We start from the raw sequence: 18,667 nt of genomic DNA, 5'->3' as shown, positions 1-18,667 counted from the left end.
CAAACGGCGTGCACGCAGACAGTGCCCTTGCATTGCGGACCACAGCACGGGGCACCCATGCTCGTGTACACGAGCACTTAAATCAGGATTTTCTAAAACATCCCTAGATAAATACACATATTACCTCCGTAGTGCCATTGTCATTTATGCCATATTTATCTCTGGTTTTCTTGATGCGCTCTGAAACTTCCTTCACAAACTTCCTAATTTCCTGTAAGAAAAGGTAAAGGAAAAATCAAACTAACATGAAAAAATAAGCAAGATATCATATCTGCAAATTAAAACTGCAAAAGTAGTTACCAGATTGCTGAATTAAGATAATCCACACTGCAGTGCAAGTGACCACCATGCATCATTCTCTGTGCCAAAGAGAGAAGCACAATTCCTGGTGGAGGCATGTGTAAAACACGACTGGATCTCCATAAGTGTATGGAGATTTAGGCCCCTTTCACAAGAGCGAGTTTTCCGCGTGGGTGCAATGTGCGACATGAACGCATAGCACCCGCATTGAATCATGACCCATACATTTCAATGGGTCTGTGTGCATGAGCAGGTTTTTTCCCGCATCAGTTCTGCTTTGCGTGATAAATGCAGCATGTTCTATATTCTGCATTTTTTCACGCAGCCCTGGCCCCATAGAAGTGAATGGGGCTGCAGTTAAAAACACATTGCATCCGGAAATACAGATGCAATGCGTTTTTCACTAATAAACCTTCAGGTTTTTTTTTCAGAGCGTGAAAAACGCATCAAATGCATTGCACTCGCACAGGAAAAACTGAACGCAATTGCAGACAAAACTGACTGAACTTTCTTGCGAAATGGTGCGACTTTCACAGAACGCACCCTGAATGCATCGGGACCTAATCAGTCACGCTCGTGTGAAAGAGGCCTTAGTTAACATTTTGGCATAAGTGTCTGTTCCTAGGCAGCAGCCCAAATTAATGCCAACGCTCTCTAGAAAGCACAGCCTTGCATGTAAGTATGTGTGGGCCTCAACCTAGTCTAAAGGTGTACAGTATGTACTTAACTCCTTAAGGACATAGCCTTATTTCACCTTAAGGACCAGGCCATTTTTTGAAAATCTGACCAGACACTTTAAGTGGTGATAACTTTAAAACGCTTTCACTTATCCAGGCCATTCTGAGATTGTTTTTTCTTCACATATTGTACTTCATGACATTAGTAAAATTAAGTTATTTATAAATTTATAAAAAAAAATACCAAATTTACCCAAAAGTTGAAAAAAATTGCTAATTTCCAAGTTTCAATTTCTCTACTTCTATAATACATAGTAATACCTCCAAAAATAGTTATTACTTTACATTCCCCATATGTCAGCTGTGCTGTGGACCCTAGACGCCCTAATTAGGGTGATGCACTCAAACTTTTTTTTTTTTACCACTAACTTTCCCTTTTATATCCCTGCCTAGCCCAACCTTTCCCTATACTTTCACAAATTACCTGGTGATAAAGATGGGGGTGGCACAGGTCCTGGGGGCAAGGATGGATGCTGGGGCACAGATGCTGGCTCAGATCAGACACGTGCAGGCAGCGCTGATATGATTTGAATCTGCTGCCGGACCGCCCTCCTACCAATCAGGAGAAGTGATCCTGAGTGGTGATGTCACCATCACCACTTAGGATTGCAGGATGGTGATTGGTGGGGTAAAAATCACACCACCGACCACCATCCTGTTCCGGGTTATCAGGTCCTCAGAGACCCGAATAACCCGGAAACGCAGCAAACCGCAGGTCTGAATTGACCTGCGGTTTTCTGCGATCGTCTACACGGGGGGCAGGGGGGGAATATGAACTTGCCAATGAATAATATGGAACAATCCTTCATAGACAGGGGGTACCCTAGAAGGTTAGTGAAAAAACATGCTGACAGAGCAAGAGAAACCCCAAGAGAGGAGCTGTTGGCCCCTAAACGAAGACAGGCGAGTGATAGATTGCCTTTTATATCATCATATAATGAGTTGAGTCCTAACATCGAAAGGATAGTGAGGCGACATTGGGGGCTACTGAGTAGTGGTCACCCCAATATCGCTGCCTTTAAAAATCCGCCCATGATGGCATATAAAAGAGCAGGGAATATTAGGGATAAGGTTGTACACTCTAGAGTGCCTGAAAAGGGACAACTAAGACAGACGTTTTTTAAGACAAGGCGCACGGGCTCCTTCCCGTGTCTGGGATGTGTGAACTGTAAATTGATGGTGAAAGGATCGGGGTTTACACATCCAGATACGGGAGAGATCTTTAATATAAAGCATTATCTCACTTGTGACTCGTCATGGGTGATATATGTATTGTGGTGCCCTTGCAAAAGGCTCTATGTTGGTGAAACCACATGTGATTTGAAGACCAGGTTGAACAACCATAGACAATCAGGAATAAAAGAAGGGATTTGCCCGTGTCAAAACATTTTGTGGAAAAAAAAAAAAAAAATCACAAGGAAAGTGACCTGAGATTCATGATCATTGATCATGTCAAACCTTTGGACAGAGGAGGGGATCGATTAAATATATTAAAGAAAACTGAGCTTAGGTGGATCTTTCGGCTAGATACTTTGAAACCCAAAGGGTTAAATGTCGAATTTAGGGTGACAGGAGAAATGGTCAGCTAATCTCTTGTCCATAGGGCTTGTGATCTGATGTATTTCGCATACTGTATATGGTGGATTTAATGGAAGCTATGGGGATATGTTCACGTTAAATACGTGACATAACTATGTATGTACTGTTTGAATTGTTATTTAGACTTTTACCTATGCCGGACAATAAGTATGGAGATTAATTACAGGGAGAAATAGAGGTGGAATATTTTGCCCGAATGATTGCCCTAACCTAAAATGGCGGTTTTAGACCGGTGATGGGGCGCGGACGACTAGTGCAGCACACTGGTGGATGTATGATGTGCGGGGTGAACGCTGACGCGATCGATCGGGCGTCATCACGTTGGGTCTCCGCCCAGGGGTGACGCATGTTGGTTATGTACAGCGTCACAAGGGAAGAAGGACTGACACATGCGCACTGAGGAGGAGTAGACGCGGAAGAGTGGCGCGCGCCTCCATACAAGTAAAGACGCCTTCTCCCTATACTTCTCTCCATAAGTTTCCGGCAAGGTATTATAGTCATGTTTTTAACCGCACTATTGACTTTATTATATGCACTTGTGCACATTGATGATGATTTCAATTAATCACTATTTTTTGAAAGTACCACCTACATGTATTCAGGATTGATTGGTACGCATGTTAACATGTGGAATTGATTACATGAATTGTAGCTTACCCTGGAAGGGGAGTGCACTGCTATTGTATTGGCTGATGAATTAACTGGTCACGATGTGAAAATGTATTTATATATGCACGTATGCACTTTATGTTCACCTGACTTGAAAAAGGTTCTGTGAGAGAACCGAAACGTTGTCTTTTTTGACATGTGTGAATAAATTGCACATTTTTTTACTTCAAGGAGTGCTGCGGATTTTCTGTGCCATTTACCCTGTCCTGCATCGAGGGACTACTGCGGGCACCTACACAGCTACAGCTGCATATTGAGGAGTGCTGCCTGACCTTTTTCATGGATACGTATGTATGTATGTATGTATGTATGTATGTATGTATATATATATATATATATACATACACACATATATTTACATACATATAAACACACAATTTTATTTTTAAACTTTTTTTTTTATAACTATTAGAATCTGGGATCTAGGGCGAATAGGATTTTGATGCACCCCCTACTGAGCTGCGCCTCGTGCATAGTTCAGCAGGAGGCTTACCATGTCAGGTAAGCTTCAGAGGCTTTCATGGTAACTGATTGAAGTCACATGATATCACAGCAGAGGCTCCGATCGGAAGCCTCACAAATGCCACGATCGGTGTTGAACACTGCATCTGAGTTGTTAAATGACGGGGTTTGGCGCGATTGTGTTCCCCGTTATAGCGGACGGGTGCCTGCTGTATGATACAGCCAGCACCTGCCTTGTATGAAGCAGGCTCACCGCAGCAGCCTGCTCCATACAACTGCGGGCCCAAAATACTGTGCAATATTAAATAGATCTTAGACGTTAACCCTTTCTAGACCACTGCAGTACATGTACGGTGGAAGTCTGGTCTTTTAAAATGGAGCCCACACACTAGCACAACGGGTACTATAGCTGCCAGGTGTAAAACAGCAGACACCAGGGGGTAATGTGTGCAATAATGCTAATCACAGTCATTTAACCCCTCAAATCACATAGTTGATGGTGACCACGGCATCTGAAGTGGCAGTGCTCATGGGCTAGAACGACTTCTCTTGCGCTGAGATCAGGGAAGCTGTTCCTTGGCAGTGATAGACTACAGCCCCCTGGAATAGTCCAATGTAGGCCTGCAGGTAGCAGCACTGAATTGGGATATACTGAATTTAATATCCTATTTCCTAATGTATTAAATTTCAATAGAGTGCAGGAAAAGCAATCTGATAATTAATACAATATAATAAAAGTTAAGTTTTTAAAACTATAAAAAAACTAAAATTTAAAAATCACCCACTTTACCCATAAACACCCGTGCTATTGAAATATATATTTATAACGCCATTACAGGAAAAAATATCAAAATGGACGATTCACAATTTTTTTGTTGCTTCACCTGCCCAAAAAATAAAAATAAAAATAAAAAAAGATCAATAAACGTCATAAACACCCCAAAATGGTATCAATAAAAAGTACATTTGGATTTTTTTTTTCCAGCTTCCCACTACATCGTATGCAATATTACATGGTGCCATTAGACAGTACAATTTGTACTGCAAAAAAACAAGCTCTCATATGGCTATGTGAAACAAAAAAAAAACAAAAGTTATGGGTCCAGGAAGGCAGAGTAAACAACAAAAATGTAAAAACAAAATTGCAAGGGCCTGTTTTTTGGGGAGTTCAATCCCAATAGCTTATTCTCAATATCTTATTGTGGGTGTTTGACTCCTGGTGATTAGTCATGTGAAAAAGCCACAGCAATCCGGTCAGCAATGAGGCTTCTTTCAAATCCAGCAAAGTAACTTTCATTGGTCACACAGTCACAGGTGAATGGGCCTGGGCTACAATACCAAGCACAGCCGCTATAAAATGTATAGTGCTGTGCATGGTATGATGTCAGGAGCCTAGAGCACTAACGGCCTCAAATAGCTGATCGGCAGGGGTGCCGGGAGTCAGATCCCCCAAATATGATTTTGATGATCTATCCTCAAAATAGGCCATCAATTCTGAATTCCCAAACTCAAGACAAAGGAGTACATGAGTTTGGTGTACTCACAAGCTAAACTCAATTTTTTTGTCTACTTAGGACTTAAAGGGGTTGTCCGGGTTCAGAGCTGAACCCGGACATACCCTTATTTTCACCCCGGCAGCCCTCCTGAGCCTGGCATCGGAGCATCTCATGCTCCGATGCGCTCCCGTGCCCTGCGCTAGATCGCGCAGGGCACAGGCTCTTGTGTTTTTAATAACACACTGCCGGGCGGTAACTTCCGCCCAGCAGTGTGTTCGGTGACGTCACCGGCTCTGAGGGGCGGGCTTTAGCTCTGCCCTAGCCGTTTTACTGGCTAGGGCAGAGCCAAATCCCGCCCATCAGTGCCGGTGACGTCACCGGGCTGCCTGTCAGCCCCATAGAGAGCCCGGTATGTCACCGGAACTCAGAAAAATGCCTTTGCCCTGCGCGATTTAGCGCAGGGCAAAGGAGAGCATCGGAGCATGAACTGCTCCGATGCTCATGTCAGGGGGGCTGCCGGGGTGAAAATGGAGGGATGTCCAGGTTCAGCTCTGAACCTGGACAACCCCTTTAATTAACAAGTTTCTTCAATATACTTCCTCCCTTGCTGCTGCAATATCACCCTGATCAGTACTAGCTGCAGTCTCAACGGTTCTGCAGTAAGGGCTCATGCACTTAACCGTTGCAGTTTCTGTGGTGTGGAAAAGATGGATACTGGCTGAGAGCCTGCTGCCATTTTTTTTTTTTACTCCCTCACAAATCCTATTCTTATCCACAAAACAGACAAGAAAAGGACATGTATTTTTTGCGGAGCCGCAGAACGGAATGGGTGTGCTGTCTGCTTTTGCTGCCCCATTTAGATGAATGGGTCTGCATCTGATCTGCAAAAAAATGCAGATCAGATGCAGACAACTACGGTCGTGTGCCTGAGCCCTAAGAGAAAGTCAGTCTTCCAACAGTGGTTTCAGCGTGGAATTACAGCTTCTAAACTCCTTCATTTTTTAGCTAGACCTTTAAAATAGGATTGTCCTAACACTTTTTTCACTTAGTGTCCCCTCCTTGCGGCAGCAGCAGCTTTACCCATGGTCTGCTGTGTTCGCCCAAAAACAAGCGAAAATTTCTTAAACGGGATTATAAAAGCCATGCTGACTAGACTCATCATACCTAATAGATGTATGTAATGCATGCCTGTATATTGTGAAATCTAGTGACAGATTGCCTTTAAATATATAACCGGAAAAATTTATAAAAACATATAACAAACTTGATACAGACACCATATGGTAGCTTATCAAGAGCATCCATAATATGTAGTCAATGGTTAAAATAAAAAAATTAAGATTCCCTTTGCACTTTCATGTACTCCTGCAATTAAAAAAATTTGGTGCATTAACCGCCTCCGGACCGCCTAACGCAGGATCGCGGTCCGGAGGTGGCTGTCCCACGCACAGTCATGCATATATGCGTCATCTCGCCACTGGTATTGACTGTTAGGTTTTAGGATAGTTTAGGCCCCTTGGTTAGGTAGTTAGCAATCGGTTAGCGCCCAGCCCACCGCAGTCACTGATTCGCTGATTAGCGTATCGCTAATCAGCATTTGTACCTTTATAGTATCTGTAAGTGATCAAAACTGATCACAGTCAGATCTATAATAGTATCAGGGTCCATTCACACGTCCGTTTTTTCTTTCCTGATCTGTTCCGTTTTTTCAGGAACAGATCTGGACCAGATCTGGACCCATTCATTTTCAATGGGTCCTGAAAAAAATCTGACATTGTGCTGTCCGTTTTTTTTCAGGACCCATTGAAAATAAATGGGTCCAGATCTGTTCCTGAAAAAACGGAACAGATCAGGAAAGAAAAAACGGACGTGTGAATGGACCCTTAGTGTCACCTTAGCTCGCCCTCCTCCCAAAACGCAGTGTTTGCCCAATCAGGCCTGATCGGTCGCCCACACGTGCATTCACCCACGCCCGCCCCGCCGCAGTGACAAAAAAAATATTTTTGGGGGATCACTGCACAATCACTTTACAAGCGCTGCGGCGATAAAAAATAAATCAGTTTTGATATTTTTTATCATTTGCAGCGGCCTCCGGTACTTCGCTAGCCTCCCATTTGTAAGACAGGCTTGCTTTTTTTCTTGGGTAGTCTCAGGGAATACCCCCTAAATTTAGTAGTCCAAATGTCAAACAAGGGATATTCTTCTGAAGAGGCCTACAGGATTCGGATCCAGTCGGATGAGGAATGGGAACCCTCATCTGACGAATCTAGCGGGTCAGAATATGAACCTGTAGAAAGCAGTGGCAGTCTGACCCAAAGTTCGGACGAGGAGGTTGAGGTCCCTGATACCACCAGGCGTACCCGGCCGAGTGTTGCTAGACCACAAGTTGCGCAGGATCCGCTTCAAGGGCAGCAGAATGGGGCTGGCGCTGTCTGATTACGTGGTGAGGCATACACCAGCAGCGCAGCCCTCCCTGGACCTAGTACCAGCACTGCCGTACAACATGGTGAAGTGGCGAGCACCAGAAGGGCAGTTGAAGCTGGTACGGTGGCACGTGCAATAGTTACCCCGTCGCAGACACCGCACAGACAGGCTCGTAGACCCCCTAGAGTCCCTGAGGTGCTGGCAAACCCTGATTGGCCGCACCATTAGTTCCCCCTTTCACCGCCCAGTCTGGAGTTCGGGTTGAGACAGCTCAGATCGGTTCGGCCCTGGGATTTTTTGAGCTGTTCTTGACTGCGGAGCTCTTGGACACAGTCGTGGCAGAAACAAACCGGTATGCCACTCAATTTATATCCGCCAACCCGGGAAGCTTTTATGCCCAGCCTTTCCGGTGGAAACCCGTCCAAGTTTCTGAATAAAAAAAAAATTCTGGGCCTTCTCAACATGGGTCTAACCAAAAAGCATAAATTGCGGTCATATTGGTCCACGAACCCAATTCATCACATGCCTATGTTCTCTGCTGCCATGTCCAGGGCACGATTTGAGGCCATCCTGAGTTTCCTGCACTTTAGTGACAATAGCACCTCTCGTCCCAGAGGCCACCCAGCTTTTGACCGGCTCCACAAAATTCGGCTCCTCATAGACCACTTCAACCAGAAATTTGCCGATTTGTATACCCCTGAGCAAAACATCTGCGTAGACTAGTCCCTTATACATTTTTCCGGGCGCCTTGGCTTCAAACAATACATTCCAAGCAAGTGTGCCCGGTATGGGGTCAAATTGTATAAGCTCTGTGAAAGGGCGACATGCTATACCCACAAATTTCGGATCTATGAGGGTAAAGATCAGTGGGAAGACACCTGGAGAGCAGTGGGAAGACCGTCTGGGACTTGGTGTCACCCTTATTTGGCAAGGGGTACCATCTTTATGTGGACAATTTCTACACAAGTGTGCCCCTCTTGAGGCATTTGTTCCTAGAACAGATTGGCTGCTGTGGCACCGCGCGAACTAGTCGCACGGGCTTCCTCCAACGGCTCGTTACCACCCGTCTTGCAAGGGGGGAGAGGGCTGCCTTGTGTAATGAAGAACTGCTCGCGGTGAAATGGAGAGACAAGCGTGACGTTTACATGCTCTCCTCCATTCACGCAGACACGACAATCCAAATTGAACGAGCAACCAGTGTCAATGAAAAGCCCCTCTGTGTCCACGACTATAAGTTGCTCATGGGAGGGGTGGACTTCAATGACCAGATGTTGGCTCCGTATTTAGTTTCCCGACGCCCCAGATGCTGGTATACGAAGGTGTGTGTATATTTAATTCAATTGGCTGCATATAATAGTTTTGTTCTCTACAGTAAGGCTGGGAGAACAGGATCCTTCCTCAAATTTCAGGAAGAGATCGAGAACCTCCTGTATCCAGGAGGTTCCGTGGCCCCATCCACCAGTGTAGTTAGCCGTCTACATGAGCGACATTTCCCCAGTGTCGTTGCCGGTACCTCAACCCAACCGTCACCCCTTAAAAGATGTTGTGTCTGTAGCAGGAGTGGAATAAGGCGTGACACCCACTATTTCTGTCCTGACTGCCCTGACCACCCTGTCCTATGCTTTGGAGAGTGTTTCCGGAAGTACCACACACAGGTACACTTAGCATAGGGATTGCATCTCACAGGGCAGGCACACAGGGCTATTAGGGCCCATTCACACAGAGCTGCTGAAAACCTCTCCTTTCACCTGGGACAAAGTGCATAATGTACTTCGCCACATCTTTGGGAGATTTGCGCTTTGCACATTGTCCCATGGAGGTTTGTCCTATAAATGTAAAAAAAAATAAAAAAATCACCAGTAAGCAAAAAAGTTTACGTTATGTTCAAAAAGTTAAAGTTTATATGTGCTGTTCAAAAGTCATTATAAAGTTAATAAATGTATTGCGTTGCGGCCTGGTTTTTTCTTTTTTTTACCTTCCAGGTGGACCAACCGATCGACTAGCTGCAGCACTGATGTGCATTCTGACAGAAGCATTGGACAGAAGTCGGTGTATGCAGCGCTGCAAGACGAGATTTCTCCTCTGCAGTAAAAGATATGTTTGCCGAGGCATATGAGCTGAGGAGGAGGCGGTGTTCATATGCTTTGGCAAACACTTTGTATATATATATATAAAAAATAATAAAAAATCCCGGCAATGATTTATTCATCCACATCGATTGATGTGAATGGAGAAAATCGGGTTTGCCAGGGCAAACGAGCTAAGTGGGTATGGATGTTGGGCGGAGCTCCTATGTCCTGGCAGACGCCTTTCCCCTCTTTTTTTTTGGCAGAGATTTTTTCATCCAAATTGATCGATGCGAATGAAGAAATCTGTGCTGTTCATTTTTTCTTTCAGCCCAGAGGCTGAACGGAAAAAAAATAATAAAATCTCATTACCTGTATGCTCAATATAAGGAGAATAGCAGAAACTCCTAATGCTGGCCATACATGTAATGATTGCGGAGACCCTCAAATGCCAGGGCAGTAAAAACACCCCACAAATGACCCCATTTTGGAAAGAAGACACCCCAAGGTATTCGCTGAGGGGCATATTGAGTCCATGAAAGATTGAAATTTTTGTCTCAAGTTAGCGGAAAGGGAGACTTTGTTAGAAAAAAATAAAAAATAAAAATTTCCGCTAACTTGTGCCCAAAAATTTTTTTGCCCCTCATTAAATACCTTGGGGTGTCTTCTTTCCAAAATGGGGTCACATGTGGGGTATTTATACTGCCCTGGCTTTTTAGGGGCCCCAAACCGTGAGAAGTCTGGGATCCAAATTAGGGAATGTGTTTTGGGGTGTCATTTTACATATACCCATGCTGGGTGAGATAAATATCTTGGTCAAATGCCAACTTTGTATAACAAAATGGGGAAAGTTGTCTTTTGCCGAGATATTTCCCTCACCCAGCATGGGTATATGTAAAATTACACCCCAAAACACATTGCCCTACTTCTTCTGAGTACGGCGATACCAGATGTGTGACAATTTTTTGCAGCCTAGGTGGGCAAAGGGACCCACATTCCAAAGAGCACCTTTTGGATTTCACAGGCCATTTTTTACAGATTTTGATTTCAAACTACTTTGCATGCATTTGGGCCCCTAAAATGCCAGGGCAGTATAACTACCCAACAAGTTACCCATTTTGGAAAGAAGACACCCCAAGGTATTTCATGATGGGCATTGTGAGTTCATGGAAGTTTTTATTTTTTGTCACAAGTTAGTGTAATATGAGACTTTGTAAGGAACAAAAAATTAATAAATAAAAAATCATAATTTTCCACTAACTTGTGACAAAAAATAAAAAGTTCTATGAACTCACTATGCCCATCACCGAATACCTTAGGGTGTCTACTTTCCGAAATAGGGTCATTTGTGGGGTTTTTCTACTGTCTGGGCATTGTAGAACCTCAGGAAACATGACAGGTGCTCAGAAAGTCAGAGCTGCTTCAAAAAAGCAGAAATTCAAATTTTTGTACCATAGTTTGTAAACGCTGTAACTTTTACCCAAACCATTTTTTTTTACCAAAGACATGTAGAACAATAAATTTAACGAAAAATTTATATATGGATGTCGTTTAAAAAAAAATAAAAAAAATTACAACTGAAAGTGAAAAATTTCATTTTTTTGCAAAAATTTCGATTAATAACAAAAAAAGTAAAAATGTCAGCAGCAATGAAATACCACCAAATGAAAGTTCTATTAGTGAGAAGAAAAGGAGGTAAAATTCATTTGGGTGGTAAGTTGCATGACCGAGCAATAAACGGTGAAAGTAGTGCAATGCAGAATTGTAAAAAGTGGTCTGGTCATTAAGGGTGTTTAAGCTAGGGGGGCTGAGGTGGTTAATAACATAGCCCTCCCCATCGAAATGGTAAATTGTACACATAAAAAGACCAAAGAGTGGATGCTACATGAAAAACCCCTGAATAGATTAATTTGCAGCATGCAAATGTTCATGAGGCAACAGAAAACACACAGTGTACTGTTCAAACTATGCACACAGCTTCTCCACGCAAGAGAACAGATTTCACCCCATGCTTCAGTTACCTCATAATAACGTCTGAACCCTGTATCTGTGAGGGACTTCAAATTGAGAAGATGAGTAAGTCATGGATCAAAAAGTGAAAAATAAAAATTATCTAAAAATCTAAATGTTTCAACTTTAATGACAGAATCTTTTATGGTTTTGTTCAAAGGGACTTCAGTAACATTTTGAATAGGTCTAGCACCTTGGATTTTAAAATAAAATTTAAATTGTATTTACATGAATAAAAAATAAAAATCCATGGTGTCCTCGGGGGGACACATTTCACAGATCGCTCTTCATCAAACCCTCTCACTCTTCACTCTTTGCATGATTAATGTACAAAATTATAAGCATACATAATCTAGTACATGACAACCTCTAAGAAAGCTAGAACCAGCCCTGTCCTCAAGTGGATCCAGAGAACTCCCCAAACATTGCTCCAATTGCTCTGTTAGGCCCCATTCACACGTCCATAATGTGTTTTGCGGATCCGCAAAACACAGACACTGCAATGTGCGTTCCGCACTTAGCGGACCACACATCACCGGCACTAATAGAATATGCCTATTCTTGTCCGCAACTGCGGACAATAGGACATGTTCTATTTTTCTCGGGAACGGAAATGCGGTCCTGCAAGTGCAGGTCCACATTTCCGTAGCCAGGCTGCACAAAATTGGTGCCGCTATTTGGGGGGGGGGGGGGGGGGGGGGCTTATTTATACTGTCAGCACTAATGAGGGGTTTTCACATTAGGGGAACACTATCGAGGGGCATTGTATTTACAGGGCTCACTATTGGTGGGTATTTTATATACAGGAGATACTGTGCGGTGCATTTGATAAACAGGGGGCACTCTGGGGGGGATTTATATATACTGGGGTTACTATGGGGGTTTGAAAGAGCAAAATAAAATAAAAAATGACGTTCATTGGTTTTAAACACTAAAAACGGCCATGATAAACAGATGTATAACGACTATAAAAAACAAAATGTCCAAAATATGGATAAACACATGCAGAATAACCATGAAAGACTGACAGCGAGTCCGTTTTTAATTGCCATTGTGTGAATATAGCCTAAAGCACAATGAAAAAGACTGCAGCTTTCTCATATATTATGTTAATATCCAGATGCTAATGAAAACCGCGCATTTGGAGATCTATATATACACATATATACACACACACATACACAGTATGTGTATTTTTGTACAGTATACATACAGCTAAAAATTTCATTTCATGACACATTGGCCAAAACTCTGTAAATCCTATCACCCTGGAGCACTCTGCTGGGTACTTGGCAGTACTTTTGATAAAAATGTGGGTTCCTAACATCGGTACTCCACAATCACTTAGTCAATGGTAAAAGAGTAAGCACTTGTGATCTCACTTTATCTAAATCCACTCTAAGGCTGCTCGAACACTTCCGGGTTTTGATCAGGTTTTCTCATGCAGTTTTGATGCTAAAACTAGGTATGGATTCACAAAGGAAGTAGAATCTGGCTGTATACATTGTCTGTTAGGCAGTGTTCACATCTGTATTGTGAACTCTGGCAGAGGAACAGACTGCTGAAGTTCACTGTATCTATCACACATTGTCGGATCCCCATTCACTATAATGGGATATGGCCGCTTTCTGGCATATATTCACAAAACTTTAGATTTATCATTAGCTCAGGTCAGAATAATGGAGTGAAAAAGTCCCCAAAAAAGTCCCAAACGCTAAAACTGCGCACAAATTTGCGACTTTTTTCTGCTCTGCACTATGCTCGCCAGTTTTCTGAAAGTGGGCGTGTTTTCTTATGTAAATGAATCTCTAGACAGATTTACTATTGGGACTATTTAAAAAGTCGCAATTTCACTCCAGTGAGGACCATGCTCATCTTATGAGACTTAATAGAACATGCGACTTTCATAAAAACGTGCAACTTTTTTGTAAAGATGTGCGACTTTTGTAAAGCTGCTTACTGACGGATAAACTGCTACCGTCAAACCACATTTATTACAGTCTTAAAGGGCCGATCATAAATCTGACTTGGCTAAAACTGACTAGCCATATGTTAAAGTGGAGTGAGCTGTCAGAGTCATGATAAATCTGGCCCAATGTGACTGTCTCTAAACTTTTTTAATGTGCATGTCCAACTGTTCAATGTTTCAGTACTTTCTGCACAATTTGCTGTTCTCTAACAAGGAGCTTAACAGGAAAATTCCCAACAGGTGAATCGTCCAATAAATTTCATGGTTCAATTAGAATTGGTATTTAAACAGTCCTCCTCATCATGCTGTTCACATTTTGACGACACCTAACAATTGATCAACAGTACCTAGTCATTGCGAGAATTCAAGCAGGATGTTCTCACACGGAAGTGGCCACTGAGCTTAGAGTGTCATCAGCAGGTTGCAACAGAGATACAAAGACTGGAATTGTCACAGAAAGGCATAGAAGTGGACATCCTTTGGCCACATCCCACACTGATGATCGCTTCATTATGAATAATGTCCTACGAAACTAGCTGATGAATTGTACAAAACTCCAGGCACATTTAAGGAAGGTGAGAGGCACCCAAATGTCAAGTCAGACCATTCAAAACTGTTTTTCATCAGCATGGTCTGCGTGCTAGACGACCTGTGAAGGTACCTGACCACACTACCAGGCACAGGTGTCATAGTCTTGCATGGGCCAGGGAGCATCTATGCTGGACGAGGGACCAGTGGGCCTCAGTGCCGTTCAATGATTAAAGTCAATTCACACTAAGCAGAAATGATGGCCGCCAATGATGTTGGCGACGTCAAGGAGAGCACTACGCATCAGCCACTGTTGTCACCAGACGAGCCTTTGCTGGTGGTGGGGTTACAATGTGGGTAAGTGTGTCTAGTCAATACAGAACTGCCCTACACTTTGTGAATGGTACAGTGACAAGCCCATACTACTTAAATAACATTAATTCAGTCATTGTGCCTCTGCATAAACACAGGCCTAATTTCATCTTCATGGACAATGCGCCAGCTCATCGAGGTTGCATCATTAGGGAATGGCTGCTGGAGACTGGGGTACCTCAAATGGAGTGGCCTGCACTTTCGCTAGACCTGAATCCCATTGTAAACCTATGAGATCAGCTTAGTCGGTGTGTCGATTCTCATAACTCTGTACCCCAGAATCTCAATGACTTGAGGGCCGCCCTTCAAGAAGAGTGGGATGCCATGCCTCTGCAGACAATAAGTAAAAATGTGAACAGCATGAGACATCGTTGTCAAGCTCTAATTAATTTTCAAGGCCATATGACAAGTTATTGAGACATTGACATTCCTTGTGGGGGTATACCCACTACTGGTGTTCGCTATTGTTTCAATAAATTGTTTGAGATGAGGAAATCACCATTGCATGCTTCTACTTAAATGCTCTACTTTCATGATATATCACTGTAGCTCGATCTTTGTACGCTTTCCATAAATGTCTGTCTGAAAGTCAGCATATATGTCAGATCCAGTGAACGGAACAGAGTGCCGGAAATCACAACGCAGATGTGAACCTGGCCTTAATGATTCACACCTAGTTTTGGTTGAACGCGCAAAGGCAGCCGAAATTTAGTTTGAAACAGAGGACCACATTATCAGCTGAGAACAGGAATTGCATACAATACCAACACGTAGATATAGCTATATAAATCAACATAGAACAGCTTATCTGAGGCGCAATATGCATGGACTCAGCACTGTTTGGGTTTGGAAAAGGTTTTGAGGCAGATTATTCTGCAGGTTTTTTCATCCAAAGCCAGAAGTGGATTTAAAAGAAAAATCGGAAATATAAAGGAAGGTCATACTTCTTCCTGCTGGATCTATTTCTGGCTTTGGCTGGAAAACCTGCAGGAAAATCTGCCTCAAAACCTACCATAAACATTCACTATTTTAGCAGCACTCACGTTAGATCACATGCCTTCAAGTAAGATTTCATGATAAAATATTTTTCTAGAAGTGTACATAATCTGTTTCATTACATTTTTTTTTACTGTATAACGTATTGTAGAAAAGGGTTGGGAACTCTACTTCAGTCTGAGAACTGGCACATTCATTACCTGCAAATAAGAATCTTGACAGGATAAAAACTCAGGTTTCTTCAGTATGGACTCTGTTGTCAGAACAAGTTCATTTTTACTTAAGGCTGGTTCATCTGAGCAGGGAAACACTGCCTATGAAATGAAACAGGTTGCTATCAAATTAACAGTATGAGAAAGAGTAAGGATTCTAAAGACCCCAATTTAACTGAATACAACTGGAAAGTACAAATTAGATAAAAGGGATACACCACATCCACAGGATAGCAGATAAAGATCTCTGATTACCATGTCCCCTATCTGCAACTCCCACTGATCAGCAGAATGTAGGTCCATCTCAATGCACGAGCAGAGTAAGGAGAACTTTAAATGCAGTAGTTGTCACTCATGCCCTCTGACTACAGCAATGGCTGTCTCAATCGGTCATATAGACAAGTGCTGTATGCATCTGTTTCAATCTGTTCAGTGGACTTTAAATGGAGTGGTGGATGAGAATGAACAATAACACTCCATTCAAAGTTCTCACTGACGGGCAATAAGGAAGGAATATGCGTATTAAGAGCACCTTTTGAGGGATCATGTAGATAGAAGAAAACAGCGGCACTCGCCAATATTCTTTCTTCTGTTTTTTTTGTTCTTTTGCGGAGCTGTACACGCATCCACCGTGTTTTAATGGAACAATAAAAGCTTCAGAAAGAACATTGGTGAGTGCCGCTGTTTTCTTCTATCTACATCAGGCATGTCCAAACTGCGGCCCTCCAGCTGTTCCAAAACTACAACTCCCAGCATGCCTGGATAGCTTACAGCTATTAGGGCATGCTGGGAGTTGTAGTTTTGCAACAGCTGGAGGGCCACAGCTTAGACATGCCTGATCTACATGATGTTGATTTAAGAGTTGAAGCTGTGGGTCAGCTGAGCACCGCCAGAGATCACAAACAAATGAACACAGGAGTAGTCCACATATGTATATGGTCCACTCTGAGCAGTGCCGGCCGCCTCTCTACATATTTACCTTTTGAGGAATCGGTGATGATCCCAGTTGTTAGTCCCCCACTGGTCAGACATTTACCATCTATTCTGTGGATAGGCGATAAACGTGATTTCTGAGACTAAACTTAAAGACTCATTTATTGCTCAAATGCACCTAAAAGGAAAACTGAAGTAGTAAACAGTTTTAAATATCTTAAACCTTTGTCTACAGCTATTAGCGAGTCTTGTCTGCAGTCTCATTCCATCAACATGTACATGGGAGATGGATAAAAAACAGGCCTCGTTCACATTTCCGTTTTTTCACTGACATCTGCTGTCTGCATTTTACACAGATGGCACACAATTAAAAAAAATAATAATCACACAGACATGCAGTGATTATTAGAACATCTCCTACCAGTGGTTTTTGCACTGACCACTGGTAGGAGATGTTCTAGAAATAAAATTTTCAGCCGAGCATTGTCCGTGGAATACGGATGACACAAGGAGGGCAAATAATGGACACACTAATAAAACGCAGACGAGCTTTCCAGAGACTTCAGAAAAGGAAATGTGAAAGGGGCCTTAGGATATTATTAGTCAAGATTATTTGCAAAGTAAGTGGTGCACTTCACTAGCAGGAAAAGAATGCAACACATTTCTCTCACCTTTACATTGTCTAAGACTCTTTTAAATTCAAGAGGTTCATCCTTTCCTTCCATAGCTGCAGGATCCAACCCATCTCCTCCATATATAAACTGAATAATATCACCAGTGGAGCTGCGGACTGTCAAGTCATACTGAGAGCAGAGGTCTTCAAGAGATTTTACAAGTCGTCTCTGAAAATTAGAAATCAATAATCTTTTATCAGGTTCTGTTGATATTTAGACTGGAACACCACCTGCAGTTTTTTTCCTGGCAGTATTTCAGCCAAAGACAGGAATAGATAATTATAAGTCTTCGATCTATTCTCGTCTCATCCACTTCAGACTTTGGCTCAAAAACTGTAGGTGTGATTCTAGTCTTAAGGTCACAGATTTTACATGGATTGATCAAATTTTAAAATAGTTATAAAACAGTAATCCCATAATATTTTTTAATAAGAATGTTATAAATGTATTAAAAAAAGGTTTTAAAAACTCTGCAAAATACTAGTATAAAACATTACTGCTTAGATTTGGAATCACAGTCAAGGATGTCCTCAAGGTGGCAGAAAGAACCATAGGAGAGGTGACCTTGCCAGCCATAGTTCTGTCCTGAGAGCAACCTAAGGATGCTAAGGAGAAGCGGAAACTATGAGGAGGAATCCTTTTGTCACTTATGGGACCTGTTTCTAGAGGTAGAGCGTGCCCTGTCTTCAAGACTCCTTGAGAGGGACTGGAGCAACTGCAATCTAGGCAGGCAAGTACTTCAAACACTCAACCATGGATTGGTAGAGTCAGACAAGGTTACTTATGGCTTGTGAGAGGGAAGAGGCCCATTTAGGAGGAATCAACTCTGGGATGGAGAGGCCCAAGACATCCTGGGTTTAGGTGCAAGGCACTGGGAGCAGAAAGGGTCAGGCTGTCTGAACAACAGGCATGAAGGCTAAAGAAAAAGTCTGAAGGAATAAAAGTCAGCAGAGGCCACCAGATGCTGCATGCTAGAAAGAGGTGCTGCAGCTTCTGCAGGAATGTGGTGCTACTGGAGACTATCACTGGGATAGGCACAGAGGAATGGCAGCTGATGAAGAAAGCAGAGAATGCCCGTATTTGTAAAGGATTCGGAGGAAAGAAGACCCCTCACACGGACCCTTGGAGGGGAAGGCACCGAGGAAAAAGTCCAAGAAGAAATACAGGGGCAGAAAAAGGTGAGGCCTAGTTCAGGGAGAAGCCTGGGTCTCAAGTAGAAG

At 42.8% G+C, this 18,667-nt stretch overlaps 1 protein-coding gene across 2 annotated transcripts in view; it reads right to left on the bottom strand.

Moving 5' to 3' along the window:
• Positions 1-18,667, bottom strand: part of POLR3A (RNA polymerase III subunit A) — a 184,766-nt gene that overhangs the window by 32,603 nt on the left and 133,496 nt on the right. The window contains exons 21-24 of one of the 2 annotated variants that reach the window (XM_044297675.1): positions 17,445-17,615; positions 15,829-15,942; positions 11,775-11,810; positions 125-211 (exon numbers count right to left, since the gene is read on the bottom strand). In XM_044297675.1, the coding sequence (XP_044153610.1) occupies positions 125-211; positions 11,775-11,810; positions 15,829-15,942; positions 17,445-17,615 (408 nt within the window). The remainder of the gene's footprint in view (positions 1-124; positions 212-11,774; positions 11,811-15,828; positions 15,943-17,444; positions 17,616-18,667) is intronic. The other variant, XM_044297676.1, reaches the window with a different exon arrangement.

This window comes from Bufo gargarizans, chromosome 6 (assembly GCF_014858855.1).
Source record: "Bufo gargarizans isolate SCDJY-AF-19 chromosome 6, ASM1485885v1, whole genome shotgun sequence".
Taxonomy (NCBI): Eukaryota; Metazoa; Chordata; class Amphibia; order Anura; family Bufonidae; genus Bufo; species Bufo gargarizans.
This window is presented reverse-complemented; position numbering and strand designations above follow the sequence as displayed.